This window comes from Anopheles darlingi, chromosome 2 (assembly GCF_943734745.1).
Source record: "Anopheles darlingi chromosome 2, idAnoDarlMG_H_01, whole genome shotgun sequence".
Classification (NCBI taxonomy): Eukaryota; Metazoa; Arthropoda; class Insecta; order Diptera; family Culicidae; genus Anopheles; species Anopheles darlingi.
This window is the reverse complement of record NC_064874.1, coordinates 71,593,557-71,609,209: the sequence shown is the minus strand read 5'-3', so window position 1 is coordinate 71,609,209 and position 15,653 is coordinate 71,593,557. Positions and strand designations below refer to the sequence as shown.

The 15,653-nt window shown below is 47.7% G+C and overlaps 1 protein-coding gene across 5 annotated transcripts in view; it reads left to right on the top strand.

Moving 5' to 3' along the window:
- The window catches only part of LOC125950778 (semaphorin-1A), a 140,491-nt gene that overhangs the window by 8,349 nt on the left and 116,489 nt on the right, over positions 1-15,653 (top strand). For 4 of the 5 annotated variants that reach the window (XM_049679060.1, XM_049679061.1, XM_049679056.1 and 1 more), the window contains exon 2: positions 13,940-14,844. In XM_049679060.1, the coding sequence (XP_049535017.1) occupies positions 14,676-14,844 (169 nt within the window). In that variant the 5' untranslated portion in view covers positions 13,940-14,675. Of the gene's footprint in view, positions 1-13,931; positions 14,845-15,653 lie in introns of those variants that run through there. The other variant, XM_049679059.1, reaches the window with a different exon arrangement.

The following is a 15,653-nucleotide window of genomic DNA, read 5'->3' as shown; positions in this document are numbered from 1 at the left end:
TGTAAGTTGGCACAGCTCACAGGACATCACCATCCCCGGGGCAGAAGATGCTCCACATTCTCGGCGCGCTTGTCAGCAGAAGTTCGAATATCCGATCAATCTGGGAATTCCGGAACTGACGAATGTCCACTTCTTTTTTCGTTTCGTTTCGTTTCGTTTCGCATCCCATGCTTCTCGTCGTCATCGTCATCGTCGTCGTCGTCGTCGTTGAGGTACAATAAACATTTCAATCACAATTTAATTACATCACCTGCCCGGTGTAGTGATGTGAAATCGATATCTGGCGGGAATTTGAAGTATTCCTGGTCGTACCTTTTTCATGTTGCTACCGGCGGTCGTCTTGCGCCCAGCGAAGAATGTGTCCTCGATCGTTGCGTTCCATTTTCAAGACAACTCCGCTAGAATGGTCTTCTGGTTCCTTCGGTGGTTGGGTGGTTGCTGGTCGTGTGGTGAAGGAACATTGAATGAGAATTTGAAAAACGAAGGAGCACTGCAAGGCAAGGTTTGTGGTTCTACGTGGTTCACCTTGCGCTTCTGCTGCATCTACCATCAACACACACGGTCTCACCACATGGGTTGAGCGTTTGGTTTCGCCAGAAGACTGCATGGGAATGTACGGTAAGGTGGAACACCGGCAACCGGAATCGAATGTCGCGCATCGCGCAATGCCCTGGCTCATCAATCGCGGGGCAGAGGCAATTGGCGGAAGAGACTGTCAGCACGTTGTCAACGGTTTCAGGTCATCCGTGGAGGGAAGGTGGGTGTGGAAGCCGGGGAAATCATTCGATTGCGATCGATTCGTAGTGGCGTGGCTCGTCGCTGTAGTCGTGTTGTGGATGGGAAGTAATTGAATGTCTCACTTACGTGTTACGAGGCTAACTCGAGCTGGGAGAGGTTGTTAATGGGGTTTTTGGAGAGAACCATGAACCGACGCGAAGACATTACGAACCACATCTCCCCTTTCCCTTTCCTCGCCCCTTTTCGTTTGAGGACGAAATGTCGTAAGTCCTTAATAGTGACACGAATTTTTACTTCACATACGAGCTCCAAGAAAAAAAAACCAACGAGGGGGTTGGAATTCCCATTTGGCCCTTGGTTAATGGTGATGGTTTGCCGTAAAACCTGGCCCCTTCTCCTGATTTCATAGTGTTTTCGCATTAGTATGTTGATTTCCGTGATTGCGCTGTTGACATTTCGGAATTGATAAAGATCGATATCGGTGCCCGGGGTAGTGCCGTCGTTATTGAGGGTTGGCGTGCATTAAGAGACATGTAGAAGGAGGAAATTCGAATTGAAGGTGCTTTCGTTGCAAATTGTACCACTAAAAGGTTTAGATTATATCTTGATAAAATATTCGATACCAACTTTCCAAGAACTGTTAGCAAATATAACATTAAACTATGCAGAGCTCTTCGCAGGATGATGTAACTGTTAGCACCCTGGCAAATGGTTCGCAAACGGTGAAGTGACACCGGATGTCGAAGGTAAGGAACGTTGCAGATCCGCTGTTATCACGTAATACAAGATAAAGCATGCCAAACCCTCCTGGGAGGGGTGCTGTGATCGATGTGGTGTCTAGCAGTAACGGACAGAATCAATTGACCGAATGTTACAAACAACGGATGGGATTGCGTCGATATTCCCATAAACATCCCTCCGATAAGATCAGGAATCACTCGCTTAAGACCATGTGTAGGTCAATACTGGAAGTCAGCAGCTATACACAATTGCTTGCTTCCCTGCTAGTTCGCTCGCTATCGACACACTGATAAGATAAAGTTCCCGTTTGGCTCACCGATCTGCTGCACCGTACAGTCGTGTGCAGCACTCACCACCAGCAAATCTCGGAGGAGTGATTTGAAAAGTTGGTCGAAGCTGTAGATGCCAGACAAACCGGCACAAATTAATTCCATTCTCGAGCGCGAATCGTTAGAACAATCCTCGGCTCCCGGGGAATCATTAACACTTACCGGTCAGCGGCGATGCGCTTGGAGCATCCCGGAAAGCTGGCAGCAGCAGCTCCCCGTGGTTCTTGTGGGAGTTGCACAATCGACAATCTGTACGGTGGTGAGGAACTACAGCATACAAGTTGCTACACGTGTATTCGTAACAAGCTGCAATCGATCACGGGCATCGTCTGGTGGATGTGTTCATTAGAAGGCACGGAGCGCACGGCATGCTGAGAACGTATTTATCTGGACGCCAATATGATTCCATACCCGTGGCGGCCGCTGCACCGAATTCGACATTTTGCTGTGCAACGTAACGTGTACAACGTTAGTCAGCAAGCAAGTTGTTGTGGCCTTTGACGCCATATGCAAACACTCCGAAGAGCCGAACGGCCATGCGCTCAAATCTCACAGACTACCGACGAAATGTTTCGTTTTCGACCAATTTTTGCTCTCTCGATGTTGGAGGGTGGGCAAGTGTTGGGCAAGTGCCAACACACTGACCTACACGTGCTGGTCTTGAAATATGATATCCATTTCGAAAAGAAATGGTACCGTGAAAATTGCTACGGCTGAGAGATTTAGCGGGCGGATGCTATGGTGGACATGCCAGGATGAAGGGAAACAAAACACGGATCTTTGGCAAGCAGCAGCCACCAAGCGAGCAGCTGTGCTGCACTATAAATAACAATAGAAACATGGCTGCGATCTAGTGGCGCAGTGATGTGGGGAGCGTCTGGATGTATTTTAACATTTGGTATATTTTTTTCGTTACTGATGATGAATGGCTGGTTTGCTGAATGATGAAGATTTGTGAAGAACTGTGTAAAGAATCATTCAGAATGCGAAGTTCACTGTGTTTTGATTCAAGTTGATATCTACAGTAACTATATTAAATCTGTGATATTGACGTAGCAGTTGACAGTATCATTTTCACACATATTAACGAAGGAAAATAACGGATTCTCGCAAATGTCGATTCTACAGACATTCTAAATTGTCACAGAACAGTAGGCTACGTTGACTCAGCAGGCTATTTCATGTTATTGTAAAGTCAGCGTCACGACATTGCTTGCACTACGGCAGTTTCAAATGGCAATAAATATGCTAAACGATTTAAATTACAAGGATTCCAATTGGTTCGTCAGGAAGGCAATAAAAGGGCAAAATGGTCGCCATAAAAAATATCGTTGCCAGTAACAGCAACCAAACAAACAGAAATCACGAACAACTGAACCGAATTCATTTACGATTGCGCGTCCTTCTGTCCGTCCACTAACCTACTGCGAACATATGGAGCCCTGTAAAAACCAGACATCCTCGAGAAGGCATTTGTTAGCGGAAGTATGGAAACTCCCCTCCTACCACCACTACCCTCTTGCGCCGCTCATCTATGTGGTTCATTTATGCGGACATGTTACTTTTGCGCCGCCAGGAATTCCGTTTGACGGTATTTTTTTGTGACACAAATTGTGAAAAGTGGCAGGAACGTGGATTTTGCAACTCAAGTCCCAAGTGCTTCTGTGGAACCAACTTCTCGTTCGGATGTCCGGGCGTACCTGAAACGTGTAGGAGCTGCATTTGATGTATTTTACTCGCCATTTTGCTTCAAAATATGAAATGGAAAACATGTTTTTTTTTTTCACTAGTTCCGGAAATCAGTACCTTGATGGCCAAGCCAAGTTTCGCCTCAAACGTTATGCTACGTACAACCATCATTGATTGTGTTGCCATTCCGAAGGTTCAACTTCAACTGGAATTCAATTGTTGCTAACGACGTAGTGGTCCGATAGACGACGATGAAGACGAGAGCGTGTAGAACGCCACCATCGCTGCCAAGTTTATCATTTTGTGGCCAAGCGGGGTTTGGACAAACATTTGGTGAATCCTAGAAATGATGCGAATGGTGTCGCGGTCGTTGCAGCAGCTGAAGACACGCCAAACGACGTTCTTCGCTGCTACGAGCCGAGCACCTTCTGCTCTGCGCGAACGTTGACCATAACGATGGTGATGACTACAACGACCGCGCACCGCGACGGCAACGACGACGACGACGACTACGATTGCTTGCAGCTGTTAGCTAACGTCGTATCGCTAGCAACGCGCGAACACAACATGGCATAGTATGTATAATTCCCTCGAGAAATTTACAATGTTTCAACCGAAAACATAGCGCGAGCGCGGCAGACTCTCGGCAGACGCGGTGGAATCGGATAGAGAATCTCGAGCAAACCCCATACCACGCCACCACGCGAATGGTATTCGGGGACGACTCCCGGGCTTCTCTAGGTCCCCCCTCCTCCCCGGTCTCTCTTCTGGTCATTCTGGGCTGGCCAGCATTCCAGCTCGATTGCGGAAGAGATGTACAAGTCCTGCGGCTGTAGAGAAAATGAAGTGCTGCACATACTGCTGCTGCTGCTGCTGCTGTTGCCCATGGACCCACCCACCCTTCTGGCACCGCAACGTCCTCGTGCTACTGGCCACTGGGTTCGCGTGAGAACGCATGCAGCCGCGCGTTCATTTAGCGAACTTATTTATGGCCATAGTTTCGTGTTCTGGTTGTTTAATTTTAATTGGATTTCAGCCACACCTTCTTCGTCTTCGTCACCGTCATCATCATCGCCATCATCAACTCCGAGCGGGTTCGAGCGACCCTTTAGAGGCGAGCCATTGCATCGCGCGTTTCAGTTTCGAATTCCAAACCGCGACCACCGCCGCCAGCCCCCGTCCAACGGTACCGTGGGGAGAACGTTCCGCGAGTTTCCGTTTTTGCCACTTTTGGCCGCAATTATGGTCGCATTCCTCCTCCTTCCGGCTGGGTGTGTCCAACGAATTCGTGTTACAGTTTGTTGCTTGTCCCTTCCTCATTTCTGCTACTTCCCATGGTGACACTTTCTCCTTCTCGTTTAATCGTAATTGGTGTGTTTTTGTGTCCTATGTGGTGCAATTTGGCGGTCAATCGATGGAGAAAAACACACACACACGCAGATAAAATGCCGACCAATGGCTCTCCCGAAATCAATTGAAGGTGACGAGCATCGAATCACTATCCTATTCGCTCGCCCACCGTCGGTGGATCGGATGCTGATTGTTTCACAATTCCGCCACAAGACTCTTCAGGTTTGCGGTCGACCTTCGATCGATCTTCGTAAGCAAATAAACCTCCCTGGAGTATTGCTTCGGATGGCGCGCTGCCACGCTCGTTAGGGCGTTTGTTTGCACTTTCGCTGCAACGACAGCGAGTTACGGCGAGAGCTGAAACCGTTGCGCTCCCGTTGCATTCGGATGTGGTGTCCTTGTTGGATTGCTGCGGCTACACCGCGGATCGAAAATGTTGGCCCAGCATTACAAAACATAGTCTTACTTTCTTTTCGTATTTTATTATTTATCTTAACGATATGCTGCTTGTTGTTCTATGCAAAATACATTTTTGACTAAATTGTAAAGCAACAGTGATATCTTAAGTCCTGTTTTAAATATTCACCTCTTTTGGTTGAAGCTGTTCTACTTCTGATCAATAATTACTATGATTTATGAGGGAAACAATATTAAGGCTACTAATTCATGTAATTTCACAAGGATCCAATATTTTCCCAGGCTCACTAAATTGTGGACGGTACTTTACGGTTGTAAGATAACAAAATCTAATCCCTATGTGACCCAATGGCACGGCCACACGAAATCATTCCTCTCGCAGTCGTTCCCTTTTTGTACTGAAACTTTCGTCCTCCTGTATGGTGCCGCTTGTGATTAATATGCTGTTGCTTCCGGAAACCGAACTCGGCGTTCTTATGCTCCGAATGTTGCCTGCCTTGCTTCCTTTCTTTTTTTTACAATATTTATTTTCTGTTTACCCATCGGCCACCGACCGACCGACCGGTCTCCGCACCAATTTTCCACCGCTTACGCGGTTCGGGCTCGAATTCGGTTTTGTGGCTTTCTGTTTCTGGAAAGGAGAGTGGCATGGCCGGGATGGGGACTAGGAAACGGCAGGAGGAGTGGGACCGTTGGACTGTTTTACTGCGAGATTAATGGTGGATTTTTAATGGCATGTTTGTGCACTCGATGGTCGCGATAGTCGCAATCGTTTGTGGCCCCGTTTTTTGTTTTTTCGTGGCCCTTTTTCCTTGCCCGCCTTCCGCGTTGTTACCTGGTGGTATCGTCGCTGGAAAAAGCGTGGAAAACTCGCGTGCATACACAGCGTGCCCTGAGTCCGCGGAGAGAAGGAACTGTGATCGGATAAAATGAATAAGGAAGTGAACTTGATAAATGCCCTTAGCTGCTTTGCAGTAGTAACAACGACCCGGGCGGCGGAATCGCTACCGAATCTTGCCAGGTGCACCCGACGGCGGAAAACGGGCCACCGGTTGGGTTTTAATTGGGTTAATTTGGGTGAAACATGCAAGGTTGTTTAATGGTGGCCGTAGGACGCCGTAGGTTCGCTATCGTTCTTCCACTACCAGGAAAGCATTCCTAGCTGATTGAAGGGTGATCCCCACAGACCCATGCTCTGCCGCTTACCATCAACCGCTTGTGCGCATTTATTAATTTTCGAGCAGCGACGTTTATGAATCGTGTCGTTCAAACGCAGGTGGAGCGGGAGGGTACGAGCAATCCCGCGTTTAGTGCTTGTACACCGGAAGTGAGGCACACCTCGTAATATGCTGACGTCGTCGTCGTCGTCATCGTCGTCATCCGTGTGGCGCCGTCCTTTTGTTTTAGACGAATTTGTCACGCCTACTGTGCTGGCGATGAATGGTAGGATGGTGAGGATTTGGTGACGACGATCCAAATTATATGCCATGACCAAATTGAGGGAGCTGAGCTCGATATTGGAGTGGCAGGCGTCACCACACATGTGGTTTAATGAGTTGTGTAGCTGGAGCAAATGTCGAGGTTGGAGATCGAGGAAGATTGCCGTCCATTCGCCTGCGTCAACCGGGCTCTGACACGGGCACGGTTTCGCTGCGGTCGACCTACTACGACACGGATGACCTTTATCACACTGACAGCCATAAGCCTCCCGAGCTCTGCGATCAATTTTCAGTCGTTTTTGTTCGTTGCTTACTATCTTTAAGCGATTGAAATGGTTGCCAGGTGAACCCATTTGTGTGGAAAAGGGCTGCTTAGAATGAGTTTTTATTTAAATTTTGAAATAACATAATACTACCGAGCCGAACAGAGCCAAGCAACCTGGTTGGGTAGAGGGCGAGCGCGTTAGCATAGAAATTGTTTCATCCTTGCTATATTAGCTTGGTAGTCGGTTACCGTGGTGCAGCCTTTCGTTGGATCCAAAAACCCACCATAGAGCCGCATCACACCCCATATTGGTGCGGGAATAAGGATTTGCGCCTCGATTGCGAATCGCGCGCGCGAGAGGGTTGTTAGCTTATCGGGCCGGCGCTCGCAAGAAGAAGAACCGCGCGCATTTGCAATTTGCTCTGAATCTCAATGGAGTCTCTCCCCATCCCCCCGCCCCTTGAGCGCCGACCGTGCGGCACCGGTAAACATAATTTTGGCAATAACATCGGCAGCACCGCAGCCGGCCTTGAGCCAGCAAAGGAGCGAAGGAGCGAAGAAACAAAAGAGTCTTCACTCTGTAGCTCTGGAATGGTGGCGAGGAGGGGCAGCAAAGGACTCTTCGAAGGACTCCACTCTTTAGGAAAAGTGGAAAAGTGTATCGTGCTCGTCGGAATGTGTGTATGAGGCAGAGAGATGCTGGATTTCGTTGGAGGGATATACCGTGCGAACCGAAAGAAATGTTGGAAGCCATGAGACGGTGGACCACATACATACAGACACAGACATACACGTATGCCACAAGAGAGTTCTTGTCGATGTGGCTTTTGAGGAAAAGCCAGGGGGGGTTTGGTGAGCGGCTAGTTGATGGTGGGGTGGCACAATTGTGAATCCCTCGATTACACTCGAGCACACCAACACTCAGAAGAACGCACTTGTACTCGTTTTTACCTTTTTTTTTCCTCAAGCACATAAAACCGCTCTGCTGCTCGAGATAACCACAAACTCTTGTCGCTTGCATACTGGGATGGTATTATGAGGGAAGGTGCGCCAAAAGTTATCCGTCTGATACACACATTAGTCAACATTAACGACGCTTCTAATGGCAGTAGATGTTTGTTAAAAATGTTTTTTTTCATTCATCATGTGTCTTTATAAACACATTTTCATTCCATTGCTGCATTTTTATTGTTCATTCGATTAATGTCTCGTTTTGATTTACTTCAACAGCAGTAATCCCTAGTTTTAGTTTCCAACACAGAACCCATTTATCCATATTTCTACAACGTGTTGTCAAAGTTGATTACCATATTCTCACAATACTTTTGACCACTTTCGCTCCTACTGTGCCATTGTGGTCCTTTGCCACAAAATGCAAACAGAAAAAGAAAACTAAAAGTGGAAAAAGAAGTCAGTTCAACCGACCAGTTTCGTGCCTGTCGGTTTGTCGGGAACAAGGAACAGGAGACCGACTTTTTCCACCCCTCACCGGGAGCAGCACAAAATGATTGACGGAAACTGCGACGAGAGCAGACTTGCTGGCAGGCTGCGTACTTGTATGAAGGCATTTTTTGGTTTTTTGTTTTATGGCCTCCTGAGAGCTTCCCGACCGAAGGGGGGATCTTAAACGCTCTATGCTGCTATGTGGTTTAAAGGCAGGAGCCATGGCGAGCAGGACGAACGAGCTCGAGAGTATTGTGCGAGAGCGACAGAGAACGAGAGTGGTCGAGAGAGAGAAAGTAGGGTAGAAGGGTAGAAAGAGGGGCTCGAGTGGAAGGAAGTGCGCAGTAGCAAAAAGAAGAAGAAGAAATCAAATAAAGAACCAATACAGACCGGATAGATACCGGGAGAAACCGGCGGAAAAGGAGAGGCCCCCGGGTGCCGAGGAAATAAATGTGCCGAATCGGCATCGTATACCACCATTGTGTGGGGCTTGTGGGCTTGTGCGCTCCCCCCCCGGCAGGAAGGATGCCTGTGTGCCACTGTGTGTGGAAGAGAGGGAGAGAACGAAATTCGAATTTCGACAAACCTTTAACCGACCATAAATGGGAGATGATGGGGCACGATGGTGGAACAGAGAGAAACCATTTTCCATTCGGAAAACTCTCCGAACTGACATCGTCGACATCGCACTGTGCCGCTGTGTGCGGTGTCGCTTCTGTATATCCCGTTGGACGGCGTCCTTCGGCCACCGTAACAGCAGCAGAAGCATTTGCAGAGCTCAGCAATGAGACTGAGCAGTACCGGAAGTGAAGAGAAGGGATGCGCAACGGATGCGGGCGCACGCGCGCACTCCACTCATGATGCACAACCCCCGGTTCTCGTGATGGTGGTCCGTGGGCTCGGGCCAGCAAAAGCGACGAGATATTGGGGCTTTTGCATTCGACACAATGACAGGCAGTGGTTCGCAGCAGCAGCAGCAGCATCAGCAGCAGTGCCATTCAATGGCAATGGGCTTTTGAATGTTGCGAATGTCTCGCGGTGCGTTGAGGGAGAGGACCATCGTTGTGGATCTGCGAAACAAGAACGCGGTCCTGTGTTCAGCTGAACCCGTACCATGTCGCTCGCTCGCCAGTTGATTGTCATCGACCGACCATGAGTGCGTAAACGCGACGATATCAAATCAGAGGTCTCCGAGATGGCTGGTTAGCTCTGGTGCAAAAGCTGCCTTTCATAAATATGTAAAACAAAGCCAGGACGTGAGCCTCGTGAGCTGACTGGAGAGAGGATGCGAGAGATAGAGAGAGCTATCAGAAAGGAACATTCATGGTACGACGTCGTATCAGAGATAGCGGCTGGTATACTCGATTTGTGGTTACGTCACAGGGATTCAACACACCGAGCCAGATAGAGGCAGGGAGCTTGGTGGACGCAAATGGAGCAGAGCGGTAAGGGGGTAACGGCCGGGGGATGATGGGCATTGAAATGCTCGAGAGATTTGAAACATAATCTGCGTATATACCGTTGCAGGTAGAGGTGAACCTCCACGTGATGAGCCCGGCATTCTGCGCATTCGAGTATTGATTGTAGGATAATGTGGAGCCAACGGAGTAGCAGAGCGGAGGACAGGGGAGTAGCTTCCTTTCTCGAATTGCGAATCGTAACCGGACATACCAGGTTACGTAACGGGCCACTTATGCGTTCCCCAGACCGTGTACCGAGTGCTTCCGTGTGTTGCCATCTGCCTGGCGACGCGCTCATCAGAAGGACACTTCAAGCATCAAAGAGCCAATTTGCTAATCCGGCGGCATGTCGAGCGACGAGACACCGGTGCACTTCAAGGAGGAAATTGCTATTTTTCAATCCGTTCCGTTCCAGCCATGAACCGGCTAGTCAGATGTCGGATGCGCTAGATCACGGACGAGTCCTCGACGAAGTGTGGCTCAAATTGTCAAACGGGTGATGGTTGCGCAGCCACATCACATCTTTGAAGCACCTCTCGTCAAGTTGTTCTCCTTTTGGTGGTGATGTTTGTTCTGATCGGCGTACAACCGAACGACTACCAATCTCCCTCAATCTGCTCCTGGTCCACACTTACACCGTTGGCAACAAATCCGAGAACTAGGGCCATATCGATTGTTTCATGTCAATGGAGTGTTTATGGTAATCCGCAGATAATGATGGCGAAAAGCGTTAGCAAACACACAGGCGCTCAGCACCAACCGTCCCCGCATAGGCCCTTGTGTGTGGGGAGCTACTGGTTGCGGCCTTCGACTTTCCACCTCCGAAAGGTGAAACACAAACTGAGCCGGCTTTTTCGTCGTCCCTAAATACCGGAGTGAAATATTAATCCCGTACCCGTGCCGTTTGTAGGCGCCTTTTCCTTTTTGGCAATATTTCAATTCACAACCCGGGTCTGGGTGTCCTTTCTTGTGCCGTGTCATATTTCTCTTCGCTGAGCCAATTCGTTTGCGTGACCTCGCGAGATGGCAGGATTGACCACTTTGCTTCTTGCTTCTGCCTGGCTGGCTGGTGATGGCACAAGCAATGTGGGAAAAGTGAGCTTCCCAGTTCCTCTCGAAGCGAAATCCTTGTTGAACGAACTTCTTGCTAACGTCTTCACAGGAGAGGCTCAGAGCATGGGCGGATGTTGTCGCTTCCTTTCCCTTCGGTGACGGTCACTGGGCACTAGAAATGGGGCATTCTTAGGGTGTGTTCGTGTTTGGGCTTGATACTAGTTTGGTCTAGGGAGGAGCGGCACGACGGTAAACGTGGGTGTCGGTGCTGCGGCCGGTGCTTGGTATGAATTTATTACTCGAAATGTCTTCCAAATATGTCGATCGTAAATCAAGGTTTACCGACGGTACACACGGATAACATAAACACATTTCTCATCCTCCACCACCGGCACGGGGGGAATGGTGAGTGTTTCTTGTTAAAGATATCTTCTGCTTCGTGTCACTTGCGGTGGGGTCGCTTACGGTCGTCTGCTGTGGTTTCACTTGGGTCCTATTCCGTGATGTCGCTTGAACGCGTCAACAAGACAAGGTGCGCTCCAATGTTGTGGAAGGGCCGGTGGTTCTGACTAGTTCGTTCTATGTTTAACCGGCTTTGAAATGTGATGACCGGGTCCGTACGGTTGGGGTCCTCTGTGTGAATTCATTTGTGGTAAGATTCGAAAGAATGCGGTACTTTTGACCTCGTTCTTGTGATTAGGATGTGGTCCTTTAGTAAGCTATCGTATGCTCTTATCCGAATCTCGACCCTCATCAGCTGATGGGATCCAGTATGCACATCGTTGAGTGATGTTGTTTATGCTTATTGGTTCATCTCACCAAATGGTTCAAATCAAATCCCTAGCAAGCGGTCTGGCGCTTTGTTTCCTTATGATGTGTAATGTAAATGTATCACTCTTTCTAAGCTGTTCTCCCTTTTCTTTTTCTAGCTACTCATACCGTCGAATGGCATTTCATTGTGCCTCAGTCTCCAACTGGACCGGTGCGGTGCGATGGCGTGTTGCGTGTATCACTTCGTTCCCTGGCGTTACACAACGCGGAAAATTCGTGCCCATGGTTGTATGTGTATAGTAAAATAGAATGAAAAAGAGAATAAAACCGATAAAAATACATCAACAATATCTATTATTTACTAGCTGCCCCGACAGACTTCGTACTGTCTTTGATCGGTCGTGGGTTTATCGTAAACAGAAACTTGAAAAATTCAGTAGATATTATTTTATCTATTCCATCATTTGGTCGTATTCGATTTATCAATGAACCAAATCAATAGTTAGGTCTGTTAGTGATGTTGGAAATAGAGATGAGACGTGATTGTAAATATGAACTGGAAAGTTAAAATGATGCTTGAGTTTTAAGGCTTTGCCTTTCGGGCTAAGTGATGTCATTTGGGACGACGAATTATATTTTCCACGAATTATATTTTTTTTTATAAAATACTTTGACTTTAGTGTTCGGTTTGCACATAGCTCGTTAAGTTCAAATGGTGGTGTGGGTCAACAACATTACAATACGACACATTTGATCCATTTTTCCGGTATCCATCCTACGATGATTCATATAGTCACATGGTAGATCATAACTAAAAGCACCGCACTTCAAATTTACTCAAACGTCGATCGATCAGATCGAGGGTCTTTCTTCTCTCTCGGACGATCTCGATGATCATTCCAATCGCAAGCCGTTCCTAATAGATGTGTTGGTATTATTTTCTATTACTATTCGGTTACTGCTCCTTTATATGTTTGTGCATGCAATTCCGATCGTTTACCATTCATAACCCGCTACGTTGAAAATCGTCAATGATAAGAGGCACGTAAATCAATAATCAAAAATTAATATAATTTTTGATCAATTCAAATACTTCACAACTGAATGTTTTTATAATTGTTTCATGTAAATTGACTTGTGAAACTTAAAGCAACTTCTTGATTAACTAATGACTTGATTGAACTTAAGAAATTGTTAAGAAAATTAAAACCGACAGTAGACACACCAATAAAAAATGGTAACGATTTCTGCAGCGCCGATCCCATTTTTATCATTCCACCGCAGGCTCTCCCTTTCTCTCTCTCTCTCTCTCTCTCTCTCTCTCTCTCTCTCTCTCTCTCTCTCTCTCTCTCTCTCTCTCTCTTTCTCTCGTTCTTCTATTGTTTTTATTCGCAACTATATAACTTTCCCACCCATCACTCTGCTCTGCAAGATGTACGGAATGGAGGGTGGTGGTGGTGGATAGGTGAAAGAAGCAATTTAAAGGATATTAAATAAAACCAACCTATTTAGAGACCATCAAAACCTAGGAAACGATACCCATATTGCCCTAGGACGTATTTTAAGGATTGGGGTTGTATGGAAGCTCCCCTTTCCCCTCATCCGATGTAGACCAAATTTTGTCCCATGGTTTCTTAGATGACCATCAACAATTGTGCAAGTTTTAATGGTATTCGGTTCATAACTTGCGGAGTAATGAATGTTTTTAACAATCAAGTGTTAGGGAAGGGCATGAAGGAAGGTAGCGGGGGGTTTCTAACCATGCCTATAGCACTCACCGGCCCCAAAAACCCCCACATACCAAATTTGGAGTCAATCGGTCCAGTAGTTTCGGAGTCTATACCGGACATCCGGACAGACACATTCATTTTTATATATATAGATTGCCCTAGCGTACATAAACAGTTCCACTTTCGATGCTTTTGGACGCAAACAAACAAACGGATTGGCTCAGCCCGTTCTCGGTCCGGTGTTCTCGGGCTCGTTAGAATGTAAATTCGAGCTGAGCACGGAGCTGAGTGAGTTCGCTTTGATTGTTCGAATGTAGTTTAGCACATCCGCCGGTCTCTCTGGTCTGCTCCCTGCTGCCAGCTGCGTAAATCGAAAACAAACAAATTACATTCCGTTAACCACAGTATGTGCGTCACCGTAATGAGCCACAACGGCATGGAATCGTGGTGGGTGCCGTCTAATCCATTTCACTAACCTCCCATCTGCCTACCCTCCCTTTTCTCTCAATTCTAGTTGCGTGGCTTTGCGTGTCGATTCCTCCGGGCTTTAGCGAACCGTGAAGAACCGCATTAGACCGACCGACCGACCGGCCGGCCTGTGGCAACTGGCAACTCGACGACTATTCGCGCCTCCAACCTGCTGCTGATCGACTAATGAGTTAGCCGCGTGGGGCGTCACAAGTACCGTGGAAGTGTGTATTTAGTGCGAGTGTGTGTGTGTGTTTGTGATTGTGTTTGTGTGTACGACCGCTCTTGGTGTGTGATACACTGTGTCTCGCGTGAATTCCGCGGCCTGAGTGAGTTGCTGTTCTTGTTGTAGGTGATCGCGAGTGTTTCTCCTTCAAATGTGGCCGGTCAAAGTGTGTGCGATAGATCTGCGGATCGGAACGGTCTTTGGGAGCAGCTACCGGTACTGCAGTGGCTGCTGAGCCGGTCGAGTGACGTGACAAAATCCCGCCAGGTTGGCCGCAGTCCTTTAATCTAGCCATTAACGCACCCAGTGTTTTTGCGAGCCAGGTCTCCGGATCCGGCTTTGCTCCAGTTTGTGCCGTGCGCGGTTCGAGTTCGTGTGACGCAAGTGCTTGTTGCTGCTCTAAACGCAGAGAGTGTGCGGTAGTGTGGAGCAGGACGCAGCAAGACGCAGCCAAGCAGCTCAAGCAGGCAGACAGGGCGATCAAGGAGAACCCAGGAAAGAGCCAGGGGGCCACAGATAGAGCAAACGCGGAACCAGTCGAGTCCGGGTCAACAAAATGTCAGCCAAATCGAAACGATCCTTCTGTGGTACGCGGCAATGGCAGCGGCTTTCCACCACCATTGCTGGTCAGCTGCTGGTCGGCGCATTCCTTGTGATGGTGTTGGTCGCCGGTAGCTCATATGCCTGGCAGGAGAACGTTCGACCAAAACTCTACGTCACACTAGGTAAGTGTATGGCGAATGACCATGATGATGACGATGACGATGATGATGATGGAGGATGGTGGTTGGTAGGGGGATTTGCAATGATCGGACCTATGCTCGGACGATGGTCGCAAGTGGTCATTTAGGTTTATTGCTCGCTCGCGTCTGCCTTCGTGTGATCTCTGACCCGTGCCAGAGTCTACGCGTGGCGGCCTGTCCGACGCAGTTAGTAGCTACCGAGCGTGTTATTGATGATAGCGGCTTAAGTGGTGGAACCCGATGTTTTGCGATGCGAATGCGCGACAGCGACTGCGACGGGAAGGTTGGACGGCTGCTGTTTGATTATTTTGATTATTTTTCATCATGTAAATCATGTGTTTGGCAATTTGTCTAGACGTCTACCAAGCACGAGAAGGAACTGGAGGGCATCCCGGGCAGTCATTTGCTGGAATGTGAAACGTATGATCGTGGGATTTGTTTTCAGTGTTTTTTTAAATGTCTGAAATGATATGGAAGCTCAAATTTGATAAGATTTGAATAGATTCGATGCTATATAAGTAAGAAATAAGTCACCATATAGTATACAGAGAACCTCGTGGTTTAGTTTAAACAACTCAGATTCTTAATAATTGTACTACCTGAATCTGCAATAACCTCTGTCTTGCATTCTTAGAATAATTCCGAATGACTGGGATATACTTTCCATGAACAGCTTCATTAGCAGCTTCGTCGAATTAATTAACGTTTTGGCCCTTTGCAGACTCGCAAAATGTTGGAATTTAATTGTCAAATCCATTTCTTGAAATTATATAGTTTGAAGAGGCAGCAAC